This window comes from Sporothrix brasiliensis (assembly GCF_000820605.1).
Source record: "Sporothrix brasiliensis 5110 chromosome Unknown Cont20, whole genome shotgun sequence".
NCBI lineage: Eukaryota > Fungi > Ascomycota > Sordariomycetes > Ophiostomatales > Ophiostomataceae > Sporothrix > Sporothrix brasiliensis.
In genome coordinates, this window is record NW_024467139.1 from 1,771,978 (window position 1) to 1,787,362 (window position 15,385).

General features: G+C 56.6%; 4 protein-coding genes across 4 annotated transcripts; 2 read left to right on the forward strand and 2 right to left on the reverse strand.

Annotated features, from left to right (window-relative positions):
* Positions 1–1,051: 1,051 nt before the first annotated feature.
* On the forward strand, positions 1,052–2,783 carry SPBR_07015 (uncharacterized protein; the record flags this gene model as incomplete). The annotated part of the gene is made up of 2 exons (XM_040765270.1): positions 1,052–1,424; positions 1,486–2,783. 2 exons carry the CDS (start codon positions 1,052–1,054, stop codon positions 2,781–2,783), a joined length of 1,671 nt encoding a protein of 556 aa, XP_040616471.1.
* Positions 2,784–3,028: 245 nt separating this feature from the next.
* Positions 3,029–6,125, reverse strand: SPBR_06523 (alanyl-tRNA synthetase; the record flags this gene model as incomplete). Its single annotated transcript, XM_040764779.1, has 4 exons — positions 3,029–3,214; positions 3,289–5,757; positions 5,829–5,974; positions 6,044–6,125. 4 exons carry the CDS (start codon positions 6,123–6,125, stop codon positions 3,029–3,031), a joined length of 2,883 nt encoding a protein of 960 aa, XP_040616472.1.
* Positions 6,126–7,381: 1,256 nt separating this feature from the next.
* SPBR_08996 (uncharacterized protein) lies at positions 7,382–8,370 on the forward strand (the record flags this gene model as incomplete). The annotated part of the gene is made up of 2 exons (XM_040767122.1): positions 7,382–7,541; positions 7,610–8,370. The coding sequence occupies 2 exons, from the start codon at positions 7,382–7,384 to the stop codon at positions 8,368–8,370; spliced, it is 921 nt and encodes a 306-aa protein (XP_040616473.1).
* An 861-nt stretch (positions 8,371–9,231) lies between these two features.
* On the reverse strand, positions 9,232–15,350 carry SPBR_06318 (uncharacterized protein; the record flags this gene model as incomplete). Its single annotated transcript, XM_040764575.1, has 2 exons — positions 9,232–11,640; positions 11,706–15,350. The coding sequence occupies 2 exons, from the start codon at positions 15,348–15,350 to the stop codon at positions 9,232–9,234; spliced, it is 6,054 nt and encodes a 2,017-aa protein (XP_040616474.1).
* Positions 15,351–15,385: the final 35 nt, after the last annotated feature.

The following is a 15,385-nucleotide window of genomic DNA, read 5'->3' on the forward strand; positions in this document are numbered from 1 at the left end:
GAGATGCCCGTGCTGCCGGATGTGCCCTCGTAGATTGTGTCGCCACGGTATGGGACCAGCAGTCCACGCGCCTCGGCTGCCCGGATGACACCGAGAGCCACACGGTCTTTCGGGCTGCCTCCTGGGTTGAACATCTCGCCCTTGGCCAGGATCTCGCATCCTGTCACCTCGGACAAACTGCGAATGCGGATCAACGGCGTGTTGCCGATGCAGCCAGCAATGCCGTCGGCCACGGGCGGTGTGCCCTGGTGCAGCTCACTGGACGCAGCTAGAAGAGACCAGTCGTCGGCCTCATCGTCAGAGGAGACGGGATGCGACTCGTGGTCCTCGAGAACGACACCGGCCTCGGTGGTGCTACTTTGCCGTCTCTTGGACCGCCTGCTGTTGCCAGTCGTCAGGGTCGACGATGCGGTGTCCGATCGGCGCAGCCAGCCTCCACTGTCGCTCTTTCTGCTCATGCCACGCCGCAGAGCTGCTGCCCGCCGCTGGCTCCTCTTCTCCGCGAGGCTGTCTTGAAACCGGTGCTCCAGATCGGGGTACAGGTCTTTGAAGCCCAGCGTGACGAGAATGCCCGCTGCAAACGCCACCGTGAGAGCGGCCGCGCCGTAGGCCCTCGGGTGGTCTTGCAGAGACATTCTGTGCCGGACACTGCACCTATCGAGTAGCGCTGTTTGTTATTTTGTCTGCCGTGTGCTGTTTGTTGTTGTTCAGTGTAGAGTTGCCCTTTTTATGGCACTCGCTTTCGCCTTTCCATGACGACATATGGTCGCTACTTCCCCTCCCAAAAATAGTGACAGCCTGCTGTACTTCTGGCTTAGGCTAGCCTGAGTCGTGCCTGCCACAAGCTCGGCCAGGCCCGCCGAAACTGGCAGGAAGCTCGAGCCAACCAGCAGTTGCGCTTTCCAGAACCAGAATCCACAGCGGAAGACGACCAAAAAACGAAAGGGAGAAAATCGCCAATCCGCACCTGAATCCGCCTCTGATATTTCCCCTGTTACAAAAGCAAATGTAAACAGCAATTGGGCTCTCCACGTCTGTCTACCGACCGCCTATGGACTCTCCACTCGTCTCGCGCCTGTTCCGACAGCTGTTCCGCCATCCAGCGTGTCAGCCGCGGCGCAACTTTGCCCGTCTCGCATCGTCTCTCCAGGCGGCGAGATCTTCCCAAGCTTCACGACCGCCTTCACGGCCAAGACCTCACGCCCCAAAGCATGACCATTGCCAGATTCGGGGCTATGCAGCTGCACCACGCAGCGGCCGGATCAGCCGCTCCAACGAGAGTGACTGGCAGCAGCGCACGGACATGTACCCGGAAGACATGTCCGCCGAGTACGCAGAGTACCCGATGGTGACGGCACAAGAGCTGCGGCAACGTCGAGAACGTCCAAGGCGTGTCAAGATGCTGATGCGCGACTTTATTGAGGGTGCGCGCGTCCGGTTCATTTGAGACTTGGGAAGGCCATCCACCGACTAACGTTCGTCTAGACAGTCTTTACAACCCACACTACGGCTACTTCTCCAAACAAGTTGTCATTTTCTCGCCCGGCCAGGAGCCCTTCCCTTTCCGCGAAATGCGCGATGAGCCTGCCTTCCATGACATCCTGGGTCAGCGATACACAGACTTTGAGGACAGGCTGGACGCCGAGGCCGTAGCACAGGGTGGCGAGCCGTCCGATACGCGCCAGCTGTGGTACACGCCAACCGAGCTGTTCCGTCCGTACTACGGCGAGGCCGTTGCGCGCTATCTCGTCGCTAACTATATGCTGACGAGCTTCCCGTACCACGACCTGATTATCTACGAGATGGGTGCCGGCCGCGGCACGCTGATGCTCAACATCCTCGACTACCTGCGCGCCAATGAGCCGGCCATCTACGAGCGCACACGCTACAAGATCATTGAGATCTCGTCCAACCTGGCCGCGCTGCAGAAGCGGCAGCTGTATATTGGCAGCGGCGGTAGCGCCAGCAGCCAACAGAAAAGCAGCAGCGCCACCGCAGCCGCAGCCGCAGCCGATGGCTCCTCCGAGGCGGCGTCGGCGGCTGCCGCGCGGGGCCACGCCGGCCGCGTCGAGATCATCAACCAGTCCATCTTTGACTGGACTGCCCGCGAGCCGTCGCCGTGCTTCTTCCTGGCCTTTGAGGTGTTTGACAACTTTGCGCACGACTGCCTGCGCTACAACGTCACGACCGAGCAACCGCTGCAGGGCGTCGTGCTGCTCGCGGCCAATGGCGACATGTACGAGTTTTACGAACCGCAGCTCGACCCAGAGGTGGCGCGGTTCCTGCGCGTGCGCAACGCCGCCACCGAGGGCCGCTTCCCGCTGCCGTACTCGTCGAGCCGCCTGCTGCGCTCGCTGAAGCACAACTTCATGCCCTTTGCGCCCAATCTGAGTCCGCCCGAGTACGTGCCGACGAGGCTGCTGGCCTTTTTCGATGTGCTCGAAAAGTACTTCCCTGCACACCGCCTGGTGACGAGTGATTTCCACTCGCTACCGGACACGATTGCCGGGCTCAACGCACCCATTGTGCAGACGCGCTTCCAGCGGCGGCCCGTGCCCGTGTCGACGCCGCTTGTGCACCAGGGCTACTTTGACATCATGTTTCCCACCGACTTCCGCGTCGTCGAGGCCATATACCGCGCCATCACTGGCAAGCTGTCACGTGTCCAGTCGCACGAGCAGTTTATGCGTCACTGGGCACAGATCGAGAACACCACGACCCGCAGTGGCGAGAACCCTCTGCTCAGCTGGTACGCAAACGCCAGTGTGCTGTCGACGGTGTGAAGAACGCAAAACGAACATATATAATGCAGCCATGAAACTTTAATATATTCCATATATTTGGTACATGAGAAGTTAACTACATATTCTCTCCCAATTGCAACCTATGTCCCACGATCCAAAAAAAAAAAGTCAAAAACAATATGACAAAGATGAAGACAAATGAAAAGGCGATATGATAGACGAGGGCAGACCCTTATTCGCTAAGAAAATAGAAATGATTTTTATTTGATTTTCACTTCCACCACTCACAGCTTCAGTTCCTTGAGCTTCTCCGACAGCCACTCCTCCGCGCGCGAAACTGCGTTGGTGAGATTCTCGGGCTTCGTCCCTGAACCCTGGCGTGCAGGCTCCTTGCCGCCAGCCTTGCCGCCAATAACGTCGCTGACAGCAGTCGACCACTGCTCGGCAGTGACACCCTTGGATGCGAGGTCCTACTTCTTGTCAGTAAAGAAACACAGTCAACTAAATATGGGGGTGACAGGAGCCGCGTGGTGATAAGACATACCGTGCCAACATAGACACCATGAACGACACCGTCATCCGGGCTGCCGCCAAAGACGTACACGGACCGCTCCTTGTCCTTGTTGCGGAAGTGGTTCATGACCTCCGAAATGGCCTTGGCATTGGCCGAGATGGGCAGGTGGCCGACGTACCACTTGGCGTCCTTGTTCTCTGGCTTTGCAAAGTGGTCTGTGACCGTCGTGACGGCCGTCTTGAGCTCCACCTTCTGGCGCTTCTTCTGCTCGTCAACCACAGACTTCTGCACCTTGGCGAACCGCGTGCGCAGCTCGTCCTTGGTCAAGGCCGAGATTGCCAGCTGGTTCAGCTCCAGGGCGAACGTCTTGACGCCCGCCTCCTTCTCAGAGCCAAACGGCAGCGCCTCGAGTGCGTCCAGACGCTCTCCAATCTGCGCGGCCTCGCGCTGGGCCTGGTGTGCAGCGTCACCCGTGTAGGCCACGATGCGCCGGATGCCCTTAGCAATGCCACTCTCCTCAACAATGATTAAGTCCTTGATCTGGCCCGTCTGCTCGACGTGCGTGCCACCGCAGAACTCGACGCTGTACTTGCGCCACTCCGGGTTCTTGGGCGTCTTCAGCATCTCATCAATATCCTTGCCGACCGACACAACGCGCACAGGGTCGGGGTAGGTCTCGCCAAAGACGGCGCGCAGGCCCTCAATCTCGCGCGCGCTGGCCAGGTCCACATCCTTGTAGTAGACCTTGAGGTTGCTGCGGATGTCGTCGTTCGACATGTCCTCAATCTTCTTGATCTCGGCGAGCGACACGGCGGCTTTGTGCGAGAAATCGAAGCGCAACTTGTCCTGGTCGACGAGCGAGCCCTTCTGGTTGATCTCGTCGCCGAGGACTTCACGCAGCGCATGGTTCAGCACGTGCGTGCCCGTGTGGTTGTTACGGATGGGTTGCCGCCGCAGCTCGTCGAACTCGCAGATGACACTGTCACCCGCGCTCAGCGCGCCGTACTCGACGTAGCCGTTGTGCACAATGTAGCCACCAAATTCCTGCACATCCAACACCTTGAACTCAGCAACATCGTCAATGACAATACGGCCGGTATCGGCAACCTGGCCACCAGACTCAGCGTAGAAGTTGGTCTTGTCGAGCAGGATACCAATGGGCGTGTTGAGAGGGATGTCCTTGGTACTCTTGGCGAAACCCGTGCCCGTGTAGATGAGTTCAATCTTGCTGACAAGGTCGCCACGGAGGTACTTGGCATCGGAGTTGGGGCGCTCCAGGTTATGCTCGCTCTCGAGCTCGGCAATCTGGTGCACGTTGAGCTTGGCAAATGTCTGGACGGCCTCCTTGACCGACTTGCTAGCCTCGCGGGCCTTTTCCCGCGCCACGTCGACCTCCTCCTTGTTGATGGTGAGGCCGCGCTCTTCGGCCATCAGCTGTGTCAGATCCTCGGGGAAACCAAAGGTGTCATACAGGCGCCAGACGTCGGCGCCAGAGAGCGCACCGCCGCCGTTCTTAACCGCGACAGAGGCGTACTTCTCAAACTGGCGCTCGCCGCGGTCCAGCGTCCGCGAAAAGGCTTCTTCCTCCTCGTCCAGGATCTCCTTGATGTCCTCCTGCTTCTTGATTATCTCCGGGAACTGGTGGCCCATCTGCTCAACTAGCGCAGGCAGGATCTTGGAGAAGAAGGAGCCGATCTCGGCGTTGAAATACTTGCGGGCGTAGCGAGAGCCTCTCCGAAGCACACGGCGCACGACATAGCCACGGCCCTCATTGTTGGGCACGGCGCCGTCGGCCATGGAAAAGGTCAGTAGACGGATGTGGTCGGCGACGACACGGTACGCGGTATCAATGCCGTCAACGTCGTCCTTGCCGTACTTGTCAGTGTACGGCCGGGCACCCGTGACCTCCTGGATGCGGTCGAAAAGCGGGGTGAAGATATCCGTGGCGTAATTAGAGCTCTTATTCTGCAGAGCCGAGACGAGACGCTCGTAGCCCATGCCGGTGTCGACGTGCTTTGCCGGCAGCGGCTTCAGCGACTTGTCGGCCTGGCGATCAAATTGGATAAACACGTTGTTCCAGATCTCGACGACGAGCGGGTCGTCCATGTTGACGAGATCGGCGGCGTTACGGCCGCCAACCTTGTCGTAGTGGACTTCACTGCAAGGGCCGCACGGGCCCTGGTCGCCCATCTCCCAGAAGTTGTCCTTCATGTTGCCAGGCAGGATGTGGTCGTCAGGAACACCAACAGACTTCCAAAGATCTCTGGCCTCCAAATCGGGCTCGAGGCCCATGTCCGGGTTGCCCTCGAAGTAGGTGACATAGAGGCGGCTGGGGTCGAGGCCGAAGACCTTTGTGAGCAGGTCCCAGGACATCTCGATGGCGTCCTTCTTAAAGTAGTCGCCGAAAGACCAGTTTCCCAGCATCTCGAAGAAGGTGTGGTGGTAGCTGTCCTTGCCGACGTCATCGAGATCGTTGTGCTTGCCGCCTGCGCGGATGCACTGGTTGAGAATAGTTTAGTCATAGTTCGAGGGTGCGGCACGAAGCGACGAGAATAAGATATTCCACTCACCTTCTGGCTGTCCACAGCACGCTTCAGTCCCGCAAGAGGGTCCGTCTTGGCCACTGTGCCGAGGAAGATGGGCTTGAACTGGTTCATGCCGGCATTGGTGAAAAGAAGGGTTGGGTCATTGTGCGGCACGACAGACGATGAGGGGACTGTCAAGGAGTCAGGTCAGCAAATACGTCCAGAGAACGCATACCATGTGGTCCACAGCCACCACGCACCAATTGTGTGTCCGCGCTTCTCGAAATACTCCAGAAACGTCTGGCGGACCTTGGTGCCCGTCCACTTCTGCGTCTCGGCCATGGCTGCGGCGGGGGCGGACGAGAGAAAGCGTCTGGGGCGCGCGGCGGGGCGAGAGGCAGTCGAGAGGGTCGCAAACAGCGTTCCGAGACGGGGACGCAAAGAAAACGTGGTGGCGGTGGTCGGGAAGTGTTCGTGGGAGTGGTGGTCTGGGGTAGAGATTTGCAAAGAGGTGCCGTGGTAGAGCGCAAAGGTTTTGCTGTGGTTTTAACTCCTGCCGGTTTTGTAGTTTTCGTAGTCTTAAAAAAAAAAACGAAGAATCGCAAGTGCAACTTGTAGTGTGTGGTTGCTAGTCGCCGATAGGGAAGGAGTGCCACTTGTACCTTCTCGAGCTTCTCCACCAGCGTTCTGGCCATTGGAGAGGGAAGGAACATTCTCGATAGCAGGTCGCGGGGCAAAATGGCCTGAGGGGCAACTACCGTCGCAGAACCGTTGTGCAGGTGGATGAGTCAACGCCAATACCGAACTAGGGCGCACCTGCCGCACTGCCAGCCATGCCATGAGCCCTGGAAAGCAGTGCCTTGTTGCCCATACAAAAGGAAAGCGCGACCACCATGTCCATCGCTTGCCATCTGACAACCAATTCGACCAAACGAGTAACCGCGACCGTCGCATCTCAGGCCAAGAAGATAAGAAGCTGCAACACAACGAATGCAGCCTTCAATCCAAACATCTTCAAAACACCAGCACCTGTGACTCATCCACAGCAATCGCCCGCACGACCGTGCAGCGACCCGTTCCGACGCCTGCTTGAAACACCTACCTCATCCCTCAGCCACGCGACCTCCAGGTCCAGCCGCCTCGTCTCGTCTCCTCACCAACCCGGATGCAATCTAGGACATTTGCTTGCCTGCTATCCGATTGTGCGCCGAGAAACCAGGTCCAGTGGCGCCTATTGGCAGTACACGTTGTTCGAGATAAGGGCTCGGCCTGCAGGCGGTTCTAGAGCTCAGATAAACAAGCGGCTCAAGTGGCCCGATAGATAAATCAGAGCTGCGAGGCACCAAGGGAGCAAGCTGAGACAGTTACGGACGGGGACCTCAAAGGCCGCTAGAAGTCGGCAACATAGACGCAAATACGGCGGTGGGGAAGGGCGACAGGACGCGATTTGTGCAATGAGGAGGAGCGAGTGAAAAGGACGAGACCGGAGGAACAACGACGCACCCAATTGACTGGTCTGGCAGCTGCAAGCTGTCCCCGCGATACTGATACTCTCCAGCATTTCAGCAGCCCCTGCCAGCTTCCCTATCAAAGGAACGATGATGCTGCATCCAAACAGCAACGGCACCCGTCGCAATAATACCACCAATGGGTCGACTCCGGTCGGCGCCGGCTTAGCCCGGCACGGTAAACGGAAGGCTGTGGAAACACCAGAGAGTAACGAGCGACTGTCCAAGCGGCTGAGTCTTCTTAACTTGGGTGAGTAGTCTTGCAGTACTTTGTGGATCGAAGCCGCAACTGCTCGGAACCGATGCTGACGGAACCAGAAGCCTCGGGCCCGAAGCTATACGTTCCCGTTGAGAGCTCGCGGGAAGCACCTGCCGTTCAGCCACCGCCCGTGGTGGCCCTTCAAGATGCGCCCAATGTGCCGCCATCAATCCCAGAAGAGGTGGCCCTGACCGATGCCTCTATGTCTCCAGTACACAGTGCACCGCCGTCTCCTCCGTTACCGCTTTTATCTAGCGCCAGACGACGTTCACAACGATCTTCTGTCCGAAGCTTTAACGGCGTTGGCGCAGACGATGACATGCGGGTTGATGACACAAAGTACAAGGTCTACATCTATAATATTGACGACGAGTTGGCCGACGATGAGCGCTCGGCGTCGGATACGGATACGGCAGCCGGTGAGGACGATGTAGACGGTGACGGCAAACTCGTGCTCCTCCCCGATATTGACAAGCATCTTCGCTTGGCAGCACGGACGGCCGCGTTGTCGGGCAGCTCCACCAAGGGGAAGCTGGCCGTCCCACGTCCCATCCTGCCCAACAAAGATGGCGAACTAGCCGGCATGCAGCTGGTTTTGTATAACGATCCAAGCTCGCTGTCTGTGCCGCGGGAGAGCGACAGCGTACGCAAAGCCATCCTAGACGCACGCGCACGAATTCGCGAGCGGCAGCAGGAGGACAAGGCGGAGCAGGAGCTGCCACTGCAACCCGAGACGGACGCCTCCATGGCGAGCACACCTGCAGACACGCCGCGGCCGTTCGAAGCCGACGGTGACTCGGACGCCATGGACATTGACTAGAGAACAGCCACGACTGTTGTGTATTCTTCCACAATCTCGGAGCCCATATTCCTTTGCATCTTCCTACTTTTTTCCAGCGTCTGCAAGCGGTTTTTTTTGTTGTTATACCCGGCTTTATTATTCTTTTACTTTCTTTCTACACCTATCTTGCCAACGTCAAGAGACGACGACGGCTGCTTCACAAGCAGACATTCTACATGGGCCTGCTCACTTGCTCATAGATTCAATGTAAATATGACGTTTTATTTTTATAAGTCGTGATATATGCTACAAGTCAGCATAATATACCATACCGGTTATCTAGCGTTTAAGTTACCGCCTTCCCCCCCATCTATCTGTCCATCACGCCTCAATCTTGTAGTAGCCGCTCGAGCTATCAAGTTTTCCTTCGTATTGACCATGTCGTCTGTTTGTTGGCGACGGCCTTTGTTAGCGGCCGATCGTGCATCTTCAATCATTGTGTCGCTGGCGTCCAGATCAACACAGACTTGGTCCATAAGATTGTCTATTGTAAACTTAAAAGGATCTATGCGCCTTTGAAAACCATAATTAACGACACCACACCCTGGGTATTGATATTGTCCTTTCCGTTCGCCTATCCGATAAGAAAAATAAAGAGAAAGCAAGAAGATATTAAAGTTGTTTTCGAAACAAGACCAAAAAGAAAAAAAGGAAAGGAAAAGTGAACAAATACCAAATAACAAGGAACGTAAATAAAACATCACCAACGTTATCATAATGTTCTATCCAGGACACCTGTAAAAGTTGGAATCAAAACGACAAAAAGGAGACAAAAGAAAACAAAGGAATGAGAACAGAAGAATACAAAAAATAACAAAATGATCATGTGCATAGAAACCACTACGCAATTTCGACCTCTGAAGCGACAAGACCAAAAACCCAGCTGGCCACGGCGGCGCTGGAGAACTGGAAGCACCACTTGCGGACACGCCCACTGACGGCGCCCGTAGATGGTACAGAGCCCACGCGGTTCTGTTCGTCGCGGATCTCCTCCCACACATTGAGGACGATGCCTCTTGCAGCCAGTCTCGAGAAACACGCGCTGCCGACGACAACGTCGACCACCACTAGCGGCTTTTCGTTTGCCTTTTTGGGAATCGACACGACCAATACACGCTTCTCGAGGCCGTGGTAAATGGTCAACTCTTGACGCACGCCGGGAGGCGGTCTTGCAATTGTCAAGAAACAGTTTCCGCGGTCTTCCCATTTGTTTGCAGATGTTTGCAAGTGGCAGCGCATCTTGATGTTTGATGACCCAAGCGCTTGGATACCACGGCTGCTGCTCTCTGCAAGGCTGACAGACGGCGACCGAGGGGCCGTGAACGAGAAGCCTCCACCGCCAGCGGAAGAGGATCCCGATGAGGTGTAGAAGCTGGCTCCGCCACTGCCAGCCCGGCTTTGCCGGTCTACTGAAGAGCCGTTGATATTGAAGGCCGTGTTGCCACCGCCTGTCAGTCTCCGCAAGAAGCTGGTCGCCGAGACACTGGACGAGCTACCCTGAGACTGCGACGGTGCTCGTGTCGATGCGCGGTAGCTGTTCTTGCGGCCAAACCAACTCCGGCGACGGTGGCTGCTTGTATCGTCGCCTGCGTCGCCCGTCGGCTGGGGCTGGCCGAAGGAGCGGAAACGCGCTTCCTCTTCGAGGGCCTTGAATTTGGCGTTGTTCATCCGCGATTCATGCACTGCTGCATAAAGGTTGCCAAGTTCGGCAGGCGACTGTGTTCGGAATCGGAAAATGTTTGCGTCCAGGTGGCAGTACTTTGCAAATGACCGAACGGGGGACCGAATCTCTAGATCTACGACTGTGCTTTGTCTGATCATGACGAGGGGAGTGAGATCCAGGGCGATGAGCGGCCGTGGCGCTCCAGCCTCCAGCTCTAGTGTGGCTTGACTGCCGAACCCGGGGCTATGCTTGGTGCTTGTCATATGTGTCCCGGGTACGTAGGCTTCGATCAGGCCGGGCGAAATAACAATGGCGCTGAAAGGCTCGCCGAGATCCTTCCACTGGCCCTTTCTGTTGGACCAGTAGGAAATAGAGGCCATAAGTTGCAGATTGGACTCGGATGGGTACGATGCTTGGAGTCCAGGAAGGCCAGCTTGCGAGGCAGAATTGGAGGGTGTGATACTACTCTCCGAAACAACCGACTCTGCGGCGCTGAGGTCCGGTTGCTTAATGCTGATGCCAGGAAGTGTGTCGGGCACATCGTCCTCCTCAAGCTCGTCCGATGACGAGTCAGACTCAGAGCCAGAGCTGTCAGATGTCGAATCGCTCCCTGACGAAATGTCAGACGGGTGGTATTCGTGCTTTAGGGGCGATGATGTGCGACGGCGGACTCGTGCTGCCGGGGGATTGAGGTCGACTGGAGGTTCGATGATCGGGGTCGCTTTTGTAACCGGCTCACGGTGAGCAGGCGGGGGAGGGGCGCCATCATCACGGATAGACGGCGCACTTGCCGAAGTCTTTAGCTGTGATGGATCCGGGCGCATGTCCTCACGCAGCGGGTGGCTCGATGAGCCGCTGCGAGCAGGATGCCCCGGGGCAGACGGTCTTCGTTTGTGGTACCGAGTAGGCGTCGTCGGAGATCTTAGGCTGTCAACTTGCGCCTCATCCTCGAGGACACCCTTGAACTTGCGTTCGCCGACAGGTACATCTGCTTCCTCGGTGTTTCGGGGAGTCAGGGACATGCGGTTTGATGCTGGCGGTGGTATGGGGCTCGTTCCTAGTATGTCCAGCCAGTCTGCAGCTGTCTCATCGAGCTCAGCGACGACGGTAATGAGCTCGTACCACTCACGCCCCTTGTAGGTATCACGGATCATCACCGTGAGCGAAAGATTATCCTGGCCCTTACATGCTGAGATTTGCGACCGGGGAATCGGAGGGAAGAGGAGCCAAGACTGGCCGCCACCACCAGTCTCCCGGATCAGGACATCGCCGTGATCCGTCGCGTCACTGATCTTGTCACGGAAAATAAGTTCGACTTGGCAGTCAAGTCTCTGGCCATTGGAGTGCGAGAGGCTCAAGTCAAACCAATCCTTGGCGCTCACTTGCCGTGTTTGGTCGATGTTGACATTGTCTAGGACGGCAAGGGTGCGGAGGTCGCGCACCCGTGTCGTATCGGTACTGCTTGCATCTTCGTCCACTTTGCGAGCAATTTCTTCCCGGTTGCGTCGTCTTGCCTTTTCAAGAAGGTTTTCGAGCTTGTAGACAATATCGCCAGCCACGCCTCTGCCGAGGATAATGTTGACTCCCTGTACAGACATGTTAGCGAAACGAGAATAAAACAAAAACTCAAGACTATTTTGTTGGAAGTTACCTTTGCAAATTTTAACATCCATTTGATTCGCACAAGAGGGCGTCTCAGCAAATATGCGACGTCCACCCTCTCGCCATTTTCGTCGAGGACATCGCCCTCCTCGTTGCGCTCCATGCCGTTGACCATCGAGTCTTCTTCGACCGACTTGCCAGCCGCTGGTGCTAGGTTGACAATGACACCCTGGAAACCCAGTCGCCAGACATCGAGGTAGTTGTCATAGAAGGGATAGACTTTCTCAAGCCAGTCCACCATGCGGGGCGCATCAGTGACGGGAACGAACTGGTGCAGCAGACTTAGTTTCTCAAGTATTACGCCCATGTTCACGACAGCTCGAGACATAATGTCGGCCTTATGATCGGAGAGGTCGACACGGAAAACGTCTGCGGCCCTGCCGTCGCCCTTTTCGTCGACAAACTGCGTCAACAGAACGGGAATCACTCCACTGGCAAGCGTCTTGAGTTCTCGTCGGTAAATGTTCTCGTCTTCTTGGAACTCCAACAGCAGGTCGTCCAGGTTCGCGTTGTCGAGCTTGCTTGTTTTTCTGTGTAGGCTGCGAGCGAGGCGAATGCTTCTTGTACGTGCCGGCAGCTGGGAGTCTTCTGGCAGTGACAAGACGGATACAAGGTCGGAGTGCTTGGTTAGGCGCCTTTTGAGGCCCGTGGACGACTTTTGGCTCTTTTGTCGCGAAAGATCCCCGGAACCCTTCGTAAGGATGGTATCTTGCGTCACAGTGGATTCAGAGATTGTGGACATTGTGTCGGATGGCTGTGTGCTATACGACTCGACCGAGACAATCGTTGACAACTCATGATCACCGCTTGTTGGCGGGGGCCGACGCTTGGGTAGGCCCGATGAAGGCGTGGCAGAGCTGACAAAGCTGCTGCTTCCATCACTGCTCTCAGTGATTCCAGAATCAACAGCCGATTCTGTAAAAGCAGTGAGCGTGCCGCTCTTGGAGGATGCACCAGATGAGCGACGGCGCGGCTTACGCTCGTCAGTGGTGCCTTCATAGCTATCCTCAGATTCCGTTCCCAAGTACCGGTTGCGGTCTCGTACGGTCTCGTAGCTGGGGATTGGCGTTGTTGGCTTGTATACCACACCAGACTCGCCTCGGAAGGCGTCGCGGAGGAGTTCTCTGAAAGGTTTCTTGGCGCTTCCCGACTTCAGAGGAGACGATGCACTTCTAGTAGCTCCGCTCCGCTTGAGACCGCTCACAGGCTCCGTTTTCGATTTCGGGGTTTCTGGAACTGGTTCCGGCGTCGTTGCGGGGGAGTAGCGGGTTTTAACAGGCGTCGTTTTTGTCGCAGTTGTCACAGTGTCCGTGGCAGTAAGCTCCGTCTCGGACTGAATCGTGGACTTGAACTCCGAGTCCTTCTGGCTGCTCACTCTGCGGGTTTCATTTGGTGAATGTGTGGGGGACCGCCCGATGTCGCGTTTCCGAGTCTCTGAGGTCGACCTTCTCTGTACATCCTTCTTCCACTGCGTCTCGGTCGACTGGCGGGCCTGCGCTGATGAGACCTTACGTGCCGGAGTCGGCTCAACAAAAGGATCGACTGTGCCGTGCAGCCAGTTTTCGATGCTCGGAGGCTGGTTCACCACAGGTTTGGGTGGGTCAACTTTGTCGTGGAGAATCTTTTTGCCCTCGCTGACGACCTTCTTCAGGACACTGGGAACACCCTTGAAGCTCTCTTTCCGTACGGTTCGGGGCCTTCCTCTGCCGCCTCCTCCGCGAATAGGTAAATCAAGTTCGCTAAAGGCGGAGTATCCCACGGGAATGTCAGCCAGGGACTTTGGCGGTACGGTGGACGGTCCGTAGGAGTCAGCAATTGAGTTGCTGTCATCGTCATTGTCAGACCAGGATCCCACTGAGCCTTCGTGGAAAGACCCATTCCTTGTCGTCGTTTCGTCACCTCGAGTCTCAGTCAGACTTGGTCTGCGCCTCCGCTGCAATGGCTCTTTCACCTTTGGCCTTGGGCGAGGTCTTGGAACGGGCTTCTTTGTCGGGGTACGGAGGACCGACTCGGGCTCTTCGGTGATGGATTCAACCGAAATTAGGGACGATTCTTCAAATTGTGTGCTCTCTGTCGGTGCACTATGTGTAGTGGATGTGCCAAGAGATCCGGTCCTGGCACGTTCTTGCGAGGATGCTGGAACAGGCGCGTTCTTTTTTGTTGCCGAGACTCTGCGCTTGGTGATGTTCTCTTTTGCATCGCCGTTTGGAGTCGTAGCCCTGCCGGGATGGACTCGGATGCCGTCGTTGGGCATAAATTTCTTTTTGCGGGGGGTGACCTGTTCTTCCTCAGAGAGAATCACCTCGATGATGTCCTCAGTCGACTCATTGGGAAGCATTGGCCTGATGCGGATGCCATCATCGTTTTGCGTCTTCTTCCATCGAGTGGTATTGTCTTTCACTGCACGCTGTTGTTCCTGAGCCCGGCTGTCTTCTGCAGATCTCGTGGAGCGGATAGGCCGAACGCGGATCCCGTCGTCAGGCGCACTACGCCAGCTCGTCGGTCCCGGTCCTTTGGTCACATCGCTCTCGTCGCCTTCGCCGACGGGACTTTCTTTCCGGTAGTCGTGGCGTGGCGATTTCGGGGGACTGTGCGGCTCGACCCTATTTGCCCAGTCTTTGATCTTGTTTTTGACGGTCGGATTTTGTGCTGTCCGCTGAAGAAAATCTTTCGGGATTGGCATCGAGGATCCAATTCCAGCGGCAGCTCCTGCTTTTGTTTTAGGGCGCGTCTTCGGCGAGGTTCGGGTTCTCCGCTTCATCCAGTGTTCGTCACTAACAATCCTCTTTTTCGGCGGACTACCTTCCCCAGCATTGATCACCCCGTTTAGACCCTTTCTTCCTTTCGGAGTCTTCACCGTGTGGAACTTGGGTCCAGGATCTTCAAAAATGTCATAGCCAGGATCACTTTCGTTGTCGCCTTCTGATTTGCCAGACCGGTCATTGAGACCGGCCTTGCCTTGTTTTCTCAACCCGCTGCCAGGACCGTTATCCTCGCCGTCGGTTTTGGGATACTCCTTCTTAATCGTCGGTTGTTTGGGGGCTCGTAGTTTCTGGCGGGCGCGTATGCGAATGCGGTCTTCTTCCGTGACGCTTTGTTCGTCAGTACCGGCTGCGACATCCGTGGGCTCACTTGGTTCGGCTTCGGGGTTGCCTCCGGCCATGGCAGAAGCGTTTGCTTTCTGCCAGTTCTTGACGCGGTCCCGGACACCGCCAGGTTGCTGCAGTCTCATGACAGATGACTGGCGCATAGCTGTGCGCATTTCTGCCTTAACTGCGGCGACATCGTTCATCTTCTTACGTTGCGCTTGGACACGAGCTTGGGACGGGCGGCCGAGAAAGAAGTCAGTAAGGAGAGTAGGCTGGACTTTTTGGGACTGTGAGAGGCGGCGTGGCCGGTTGGTACCGGCGGCCACGGCACCAAGTCCTGCGGCAGCAGCGGCAGGCGCACTCCTAGGAGTCTGACCAGCAGAGGCATTTCGATGTTTCGGAGTGGTAGGCGCGTCATTGCCAGGTTTCTGTTTCTGTTTCTGTGGCGTGGCAGCCCGGTATGTCGATGTGGAAGGATTTGAGGAAGGCGACGAGGAGGACGAAGCGTCGTCGTCGTCGCTGGCGACTTGACTAGCAGAAGGCATGGTCTACTAGCTGTGGAGGAATGCTGGACTAGAAA